General features: G+C 45.5%; 1 protein-coding gene across 4 annotated transcripts in view; it reads right to left on the reverse strand.

Annotated features, from left to right (window-relative positions):
• Nucleotides 1-9,332, reverse strand: part of WNT5A (Wnt family member 5A) — a 29,778-nt gene that overhangs the window by 6,298 nt on the left and 14,148 nt on the right. For 2 of the 4 annotated variants that reach the window (XM_019654372.1, XM_019654369.1), the window contains exons 2-4: nt 8,668-8,801; nt 7,184-7,434; nt 2,291-2,583 (exon numbers count right to left, since the gene is read on the reverse strand). In XM_019654372.1, coding sequence (XP_019509917.1) covers nt 2,291-2,583; nt 7,184-7,434; nt 8,668-8,747 — 624 coding nt within the window. In that variant the 5' untranslated portion in view covers nt 8,748-8,801. The other 2 variants (XM_019654373.1, XM_019654371.1) reach the window with 2 other exon arrangements.

Raw genomic sequence — 9,332 nt, forward strand, 5'->3', positions numbered from 1 at the left:
CACTATTCTGAAGAAAAACTGTCTTCTATGTAACCTCATCCGCCAGGATCTAAGCTCAGCTCACTGCTTGAATTATAAAACGTATGGAAAAAAATTTTTAAAACCTCAATATAAAAAAATGTAGATGTTACATGAAATTATAATATTAGAGGTGCTTTTCCAAGTATCCAAAATCCCCTCTCCACACTTGGAAATCCCTTGACCTGCTCTCCTTGGTTGCTAAGCCCCCAGAGATTTCTCTACATGAGAGAAATCTAAGAAATCCCCAAAGATGGATGAAAGCACCAAATATGGGCATAATGGGGCCCAGAAGTATCAGCCACATTTCTGTCCTGGAGGCCTGTCTGGTCTGCGGCACTGGACACACTGAGTCAAGGAGGTATCCCTGACAAGGACAGGAGCAAGGTCTTCTGGACTCCTGGAGAGCCGGGCTGACATGCCCACTGCATGGCCTTGAGTTGGCAGCAGTGGGGAGAGAGTCCACCACACTGCAGGCACCACAGCAGTGGGAGACCTGAGAAAGGAGAGGCCACACTTCCTCTGGTGCAATGATCTGAGCCCTCAGGACAGCACAGGCAAAATTCTGCAGCGTTCAGTCCTTCCCCTACACCACCAAATGTTTAACGTCAAAGGTGGCAAGATAAATTAGCTGGGATTATCGATATAATCTTTGACTTCTCTGTCTTTTAATTCATAATGTTTAGGAATTACCATTTATCATACACTTTACTACTGGCTGACACTAAACGAAGACCTTCGATTGAACCATATGAAATTGTTATTTGGTAGGTCAAAAATAGTCAAGTATTGGTAATGTCACATAGTTCAACCTATTATATGATCCCAGTTAGTTCTCATAATAATCCCAAGAGCTAGTTCATGCCATGGCCATTTAACAGATGTGGACATGTGAGACCGGAGGCTCAGAAACAGAGAGAACTGGGTTTTAACCTAGATTTCTCTAATTCCCAAACCTATAACCCTTCACCCCTAAGCTGTGATGCATGAGTTTAATTTTTAAAAATGTCTGGCTTATATCTCAATCCACTCATTGTCTTCCATGGCCATGAAATGGTCCTCTAGGCCTCAGTTTCCCGATCTTTAACATGAGGGCATGCAACCAGATGGTGCAAAGGCTCCTTCCAGTCCTGGATATTTTACTTTGAGATTATCTTTCCCTTTCCTCACCCCAAAACACAGAAGAGTGAAATCTCTGACCAGAAAGTTCCTGGCACCTACCTTGGGTTCTGTGAAAAAATAATGGCCTTGGTTTTCAACGCTGCCAAAGTTAAGAAACGTTTTCACCCCTTCATTTTAGAGCAGCCATAAAGTGCCATGTGCTTAACCACGGGGGAGAAAAGGGGTCTTTTTAACTATTGTGGAGAAGCAAGCGTTTCATATCCCCACCAGGGGAAGGGAAGAGCAGAAAGGGGCCCCTCAGGAGGGCCTGCAAAGGCGGTCTCCTCTGGGCATTTGTGTGTCTCTCCTCTCTCCAGAGCTACCCACAACCGGCCTGATGGTCAGACTACTAGGACTGCTGAAGCTTTCCTAGAAAAGCTCTTGAAAAAAGAAAATAATAATAGCCTTCAGTCCATCAGGCCTGCTATCTAATGACATAAGAAGGAGAAAGAAAGGAGGGGAAAAGGTAAGCCCTGGAAGCTGGGGAGAGGGCTTTCTCAGCTGGGCGCCAACTGGGAGAAATAACTCCCTCTCCCAAATTTCAGCCCAACTGCAAACTTGTTCCAGGCAGGGGAGGGCAGACGTTAATATTTTTACTTCTGAGCTGGGCTGGTCATTTGCACTGGGGACTAATTAAAAAGGCAGAGAAAGATCTTTCTTGGGCAACTGCAGCAGCACCTTGCCTGGAGGAAGCCAAGACGGGACAATTCACACCCAGGAGTCTTGTGTGGGTTGCATGCCCCTCTCCAGAAAGGCCTGTGGCCTATGTGTGGAGGGGGTTAGTGGGGAGGAAAGAGGAGGGGAGGGAAGGGTAAGGGGGGGAGAGGGAGAGAGGGAGAGAGGGAGAGGGAGAGGGAGAGGGAGAAAGGGAGGGAAGGAGGGAAAAAGGGAAGGAGGGAAGGAGGGAGAGGGAGAGGACCTGAAAAGACAGAAGGGGAGATAAAGGCAGAAAGAGAGAGAGACAGACACACAGAGAGACAAGGAACAGGAACCTATAGAAAGAGGTGGTGGCAGAGGGAGGGATAGAGAGACCAGAAGAGGCCCGGCTTGGCTTGGGGGTACAAACAGAGGGGGCCGGAGAGCTGGGGATGGCACGCCGGGGCGCACTCACCCTGCGGCCAGCCTCATTGTTGTGCAGGTTCATGAGGATGCGAGCGCTCTCGTAGGAGCCCTTGGCGTGGATCCGCTCCCGCTCACGCGCGTCCACGAACTCCTTGGCAAAGCGGTAGCCGTAGTCGATGTTGTCGCCGCAGCCGCCCCACAGCCAGTCCCGCGGCAGGTCCTTGGGGCGCGCTGCGCGGCTGCAGCCGCAGGTGGACAGCTCGCCCTCGCGGCACGCGCGGCTCATGGCGTTGACCACCCCCGCGGCACTCACCGCGTATGTGAAGGCCGTCTCGCGGCTGCCTGCGGGCGAGGACGCGGGTCACCGGGGCCAGTTGTGGAGGGGACTGGGAGAGCCCCCGACACACAGCAGCCGCTGGCTCGGTGAGGGGTGCGGGTGGGTGGGAGTCTGTTCACACACGTGCTGCCCCAGGCAGGGCCTTCCCTCTAGGATGGGTAACGTAGCGAGCCCCATTCCTAACTTAAACCCGGGCCCTGTGCTCACCTGAAGGAGAAGCCAAAAGAGATCCTCTAATACACACAGAAGCAACAAACGACAAAGGAGCAGCACATCCCTGAGGTCTCTGCTCTGACATTTCAGAGCAGAAAGGCAGGACTGGAGGCAGCGCTCAATTTTCTCTAGGGCTCTTTTGAAAATATTGGAAACTTATTTCCAAAAATGCACAAGAAAGAAGTCATTGGGGGGAAAACACACAATTTGGGGAGACTTCCTTACTCTTGTTTTAACGTTTGAATTATTTTCATTTTGAGTTATGTGTAAGGCGGGAGCATAGAATTTGCTAGGTTTAGAGCCTGGGAAAGGCTGAGGCCTCAGTGGAACCCAGACACTGCAGCAGCCATACTTGTTGTGGCCAAACTAGTTCTAGCCTCCTTCCCCCCTCCTTTCTGAAGTGGTAACCTTTCCTCCCAGCTCCGTTAATGAAGTCTGTGTCAGGATAAGGCTCTTGACTTTCCCAGTGGACATTTCTAAACCTGTGCCTAGAGAGTTGTACATGAAACTTGCCTCTTCTTAAATCTCAAGCAGACTGCACTGATACTTCTCATTCAGGAAGATGAGTGTCTACCTTTAAAGCAGCCTGTGGGTCTTCTACCACATTTCTGCAACTCCCTGACAGCCTGAGCCTCCAAGTGTTAGAATAATAGCAAGAAGGGAAAAGGTACAATTTAAAGGGGAAAAAAAAGTAGGAGGGAGAAGCTCCTTCCTTCCCCGAACTTGTAAATATATACAAACCCAAGGGGAGAAAGTTTTCTCCTTATCTAAAATGTGCAAAGAATACCTCCCTGTAAAAATGGTTATATCAGAGCCCTATTTGGAAGGAGAAAAATGGAGCCCATCATAGACCACCTTAGTCTCCACTTGTATGTGAAGACATTTCTACGTGTAACAAGAAGCCACTTACTCAAACTGTTGTACTATGAGAGAGAAAGGGTTAACACCAGACCAGCTGAAGCTGGGCCTGGGGGAGGGTGGGATGAGGGGGCCCCTTATTTTCCTCAGCTATAAAATAAGGGTATTGAACTAGATGACTAGGAGGAAAGGTTCCTTCTGGCACTAAAATCCCTATTGCAGAATCAGTTTCTACACTTAAAGAGCTTGCTAACAATTTTCTTTGGGGGGGTGCAGGGGGGGAGTGACACAAGAACAGCTGACAACAGAACACAGCCCCAACCAGAAAGGTCCTTCTGCAGGAAGATGACTATGCTAACGCAAGGACCCAGCATGCCCTCCTTTTCTGGGACTTCTGCTCCACACTTCAATCCACATCCCCTTCTAGGAATGCCAATGGTTCCGATTTACCACAGATCCTTCCCTCTTACATTTTAAAAAATGAATAACTTGAGACGTGTGCTGGCGGTTGGCAGGAGGATCCAGAAAGTTCCTGTGGGGTTTGACATCTATCTTGCTCAAATCAGAGAGGCAGGGGACAAGAGTGGGGGGAGTGGAGAGAAATGAGGAAGGCAGACAGATTCTAGGGAGTTGTTGGAGGATTAACGCTGATAATACAGAAAATGCTATGGCCCTGGATGGGAGACTTGAAGAATAAAGAGGTAGCTAGAAGAAGAGGAGATAAACAACCCTCTGGAGATAGAGAAAAAATAAGACACTGTCCTGTGAGTATACAGAGCATAAAAGGGCTTTTATACAAAAACACAATAATGCTGCTTGTTTCATAAGTCTATCTTGAGCATTTCCTTTTTTGCCTGAGAATACAAACCTGGTAGAAGTCTCTAAGCTAATTGGTCACTGCAGGGAAAACTTCAGTTTGAAAAGTGCTCTTTGGCTAATCGCCTGTGGGTATAGTCATCCTGAATGGAATACTGTGGGTTCAGTTCTGTTTCCCTCCCTGTAAATCTACATCCTCTCCGATCCTCACACTCCTTAAAAATGGTGCCTTTCTGACATATCTTTTCACAGCATCGAAACAAAGAAGAGACGGAGACAAAAGCTAGAAGAAAGGGTAACATGATGAAAAATGAGAACATTTCCAAAATGAAGAGTGGGCCCTTCATGAGGCGATTGTGTACAGCGCCTCCAAAGCCATTGGCACCCTAGAAAAATGAGCTGAGGAGGGGTTGGAAGTGGCAGCCCTGAGTTTCTCAGACACTGGTCCCACCACAGGGTCAGATTCTCACAGACAAGAATTGCTCTCCATGTCCCTGGTGTACTAAGTGTACTAAGACACACACACACACACACACACACACACACACACACACACACAATCTTTCAGCCTCAAAGGTGTAAGTTTTCCCTTAGCTCATTCTCTTCAAACATACCCTTAAATAGAAAAGTGAAAGCTAAGTAACTTTCCCACTATTGGGGTTGAGTCCATGTTCCTCTTCCACAAAAAGCTATTCTGGTTTTTCTTCTCTCCAACTCTTTTTTCTTTTCAATAAATAAAGAAGAGAAGGCCCTGTCAGTGTTCCACCATGAGCCACCCAGCAGCAGTTTTCTTCCCTGAGACCCCAGGCACCTGGGGAGCTTTTGGCAAGAGAGATGCAACATGTGCTCTCATCTTCCCAGGACAGCAGCTGACTTGATGATAGCATCTAGGAAGGCTCCCTCTAAGGCTGTCAGAACGTTCCACTCCCACCCACTTCCCATCAACCCAGGCTGTAAGCACCACACGGCTGAGGACCAGAGCGTGTACTTGCAAGGGACAATTAAATAGAGGCCTTTATACCAAGGGTTCTGCTTGTTCCCTGAGGAAGCAGACTCTTTGAATCCTGGACCACATTTTAAATAAATCTCCAGCAGAACTCAAATCCACTTAGCAAATGATAGCTTATTCTGAATGTTTTGGCCCCAAACAGGGTACATATGAAGACGAGAAGATCTTAAATCAAAGCTGTGTTCCAGTGACTACACAGAAAAACAGTTCAATTGCTGATGATTTTTCTTTTCTGGTTCCCATCAGAGGTATATGATTTTTGCTAACTCATATACTTGTGAAAAAGGGGCCCCATCGTTTGAGAGGAGGGCAGTTTAGGGGGAATGTATAAAGCAAATGGGAAGGGGGAGCTGACAACTTGCATTCTGATATAACTTAAAAATGTTCTGAGCTCCCTCACAATATTAAAATGCAGGGGAATGAAATCTCCAACATACCCCCAGGTAACCACATAAGGCAGCCTATATTCAGGGGAAAATCCTGTGTCCCTGAAGCTTAACTCCTAGATTCCGATCCCAATATATACATTAGCACATTTTAATCATTAACAGGAAGGACAAAGCCCTATGAAACTTTGCAGGCTGAGGCTGCAGACCATTTTCCCATTCAATTAGAGGCGCGGCTTCCAGTCCTGTATTATTTTAGTTTATGAAGCCGCTTGGCTCAAACATCCCCTGACAACTCGTTTTTGTTCTCAATGAATACACTTTTCAGGGGTTTTTTAAAAAGCATTTTATCCATCCGTGACGGATATTAAGCCAACTTTTTTTTTATCTTCAGTCAGTATAAACAGTTAATTGCTTTGATAAATTGCTTCTTATTTTAGGAGTCACTGCAGTCATAAAAATTATAAGGGCTTGTTTGCATAAAAGTAAAGAGACCTAAAATAGTCACACTAGGACACACACAGGACCACATCTATCAGATAGTACCCTATGCTATTAAACCAAACCAGAGGCAAGCTGATTTTTCAAATTCTTTGCCTTTAGCCCAGTTTTCATGCCATCTCCTGCCTGAATGGAATAACAAGTTCAACAACACAATGAAAATAAAGAATTGAACTGTGAGTGATACATTTAAAGTTTTGCGTTTTTTTGAAGTTTCTAGGGTGAGATCTGAAGTATGTGCTTTTATATCAATTGCCTAAATTGCAAATGTAAAAAGGATTACTTGTAATTAAAATTCTTTCTGGGACTAAAAATAAAACGTTTAACATAGATATCTCTATAGCCTCAGGGGTTATCTATATTAGGAAAATTAGAACCTTATTCACTTCCAACCTAACCAGCATTCTGAAAGATGACAAGTTTTAGTTTGCTTCTTGGGCCATTTGAATTATTGGCTTAAGTTAGGAAACTTCTTCCAGTTAAAAGAGTTTTGAAGTATAAAAGGATATAAACGGCCCAGCTTTCCTCATCTGCTTTTGAGAAACCAAAATAAGTGTACTGCTTCTATCTTATAAAATGTTTCTTAGAAAAATTAAATGTTCAGAAAAATGAAGGTGTCTTTGATGCTCCCCTCCTGGTTTTGTTCAAGAAGTCCAAAACAAGGTGTAATCAGTGTAAAGACAGGAATTAATACAGGTAGCAATGACAAAAATCCCCTGCTGGAAAATTCCCTCCTTATCAAGCTGGTTAGTAAACACTAAGGACTTTTCCTAGGAGAAAAGTTTGTGTGTATATTTAAAAATATGTTAAATGGTTTCCTACCTATCTGCATAACCCTGCCAAAAACGGAGGTGTTATCTACGGTGCTGCAGTTCCATCTCCGATGTCGGAATTGATACTGGCATTCTTTGATGCCTGTCTTCGCGCCTTCTCCGATGTACTGCATGTGGTCCTGGTACAAGTGGCATAGTTTCTTCTGTCCTTGAGAAAGTCCTGCCAGTTGGCTGCAGAGAGGCTGTGCTCCTATGATATATACTTCTGACATCTGAACAGGGTTATTCATACCTAGCGACCTGAAAAAGGGGGTGGGGGGGAGATGTGCATTCAAGATTTACGTGAACTCTTGAGGTGGGCCCCCTGAAATCATGTCAGCAAGACATAGTTTCAAGCACACAGATGCTTTTTCTCTCCTGCTTGTCCTCATGACAGAGTATGAGAAGGGCTTCATAAAACTCCTCTGTTTCAACTCCACTCAGAAAACGGAGGTATTGTGTAGTCCCCATCCCGCCATCTGGCTCCTCAGAGTTTTACTCCCTTCCTTGCTCCCGCTGCCATATTACCTGAACCAATATTTCCGCAATCCACTCAGAAAAGAGGGAAACAGGGGTTTCGGGGACAAGCCTCTGAACTTAGAGAAGTGACTCACTTTGCCCCGCAAATTGGACCGATCTGCCTTGAAAATGTATGAATGCCGAAAGTAGACACAATTAGACACGGATAGGAGATAGCAGTTCCTTTTGACTGATGGAAGAACAGTGGGACAAGTATATAGACTGAAGAAAATTCTCCATGCTCTGGACATTTTAAAAGGGCTCCTTATGTGATTGTGAAGGACCCAAGACAGGAGATCCAGTGAACAGAAGTCATGTTTGACAGCCAGAAAAACACTGTTCATTTACAGGGAGAAATATGCAGAACGCCATCAAAAATAATCCTCTGTATATACTGCAGTCTATCTACAAGGTCCTTACCAGAAAGACACCCACGTTTAGGGACATTTGACTACTTCAAGTTCACTTTTATTTTTTATTTTTAAAATCGAATTTCGAGCCCAAATACTTCTCTACCTGGAGTTAAGCTGTCTTTCTAGAACTCTGCCTACATTGGACCCTGAAGGTTCATTACCTCAAGTGACAGAAAGAAAAAAGTTGAAACTCACTTTTACTATGCAGAGGTGGCAAAAAGTAAATCTTATAGATAGGCTTACAATTATTAGAGAAGTGAATTTTGTGGTTCCCTTTTACTACATGATGTACTGTAAGCATACATCTGAACAAGGGCCTCACAGAAAAAGGTCTAGATTTATAGGTTCTGATTCCCTATGGAGCTAAAGATAAGCTTCACAATATTAGCAAATTAAAAGAAAACTCTTGATTCAAAGACATATAAAGAAAATGTATTACATATGTGTGTATTAGATAAATGCACCCAAACTCAGGATTCAGCTTTAAATATTCCAGCATCATACAAATGAATCTTTTTAAAAAAATAAAATAAAGCAAAATATGCACATAGAATGAACTTACCACCAAGAATTGGCTTCTATGACAACCTGGGCGAAGGAGAAAAATATGGCCAAAGCCATTAGGAAGAACTTGGAAGACATTGCACTTCCAGCCGTCCCCAAAGCAACTCCTGGGCTTAATATTCCAACCGACTTCTGGAGAGGGAAGAAAGGAGCAGATGTTTATTGCCTCTCAGATAATTTTCAAGCATACAAGTTTAAACAACGGAAGCATCCGGGTCTCTGAAGTTTACTGTTGATTGACTGCGCTTCTCCTCCGTGAGTTTTTTGATGGCAAGATATAGGCAGTTTCTTTTTCCAAATTAATCCACCCACGCAACCTCACCAGGAAATCTGATTTCGCTGGGATCCTGCGCGCGGGGCACGCCAGCGATTACAAACATGTCTCAATGCTGTTGAGTCAAAGCCCCGGTGCCAGGCGCTGCCTCCTTCCTGCTTGCTCGAGTCCCGCACCCCCTGGCTCCCTTCTAGTTCACGCTGTGCTCGGTCCCTCCGCGGGAATTCACTTGGGAACCCGCCGCCACCCTCGTCCTCTCCCCGACCTGGGCCGAGCAACAAGTGGAGCCGGAATTAATTCCATGGGCGAGAGGAGCGCGAAGGCGAGTGGAGCGCGCCGCCGGCGGCTGCGGAGGAGGCGGGGTGGCCCGGCGCGGGGGTGGTGGGTGG

The sequence above is a fragment of the Hipposideros armiger genome, unplaced genomic scaffold (genome assembly GCF_001890085.2).
Source record: "Hipposideros armiger isolate ML-2016 unplaced genomic scaffold, ASM189008v1 scaffold_220, whole genome shotgun sequence".
Classification (NCBI taxonomy): domain Eukaryota; kingdom Metazoa; phylum Chordata; class Mammalia; order Chiroptera; family Hipposideridae; genus Hipposideros; species Hipposideros armiger.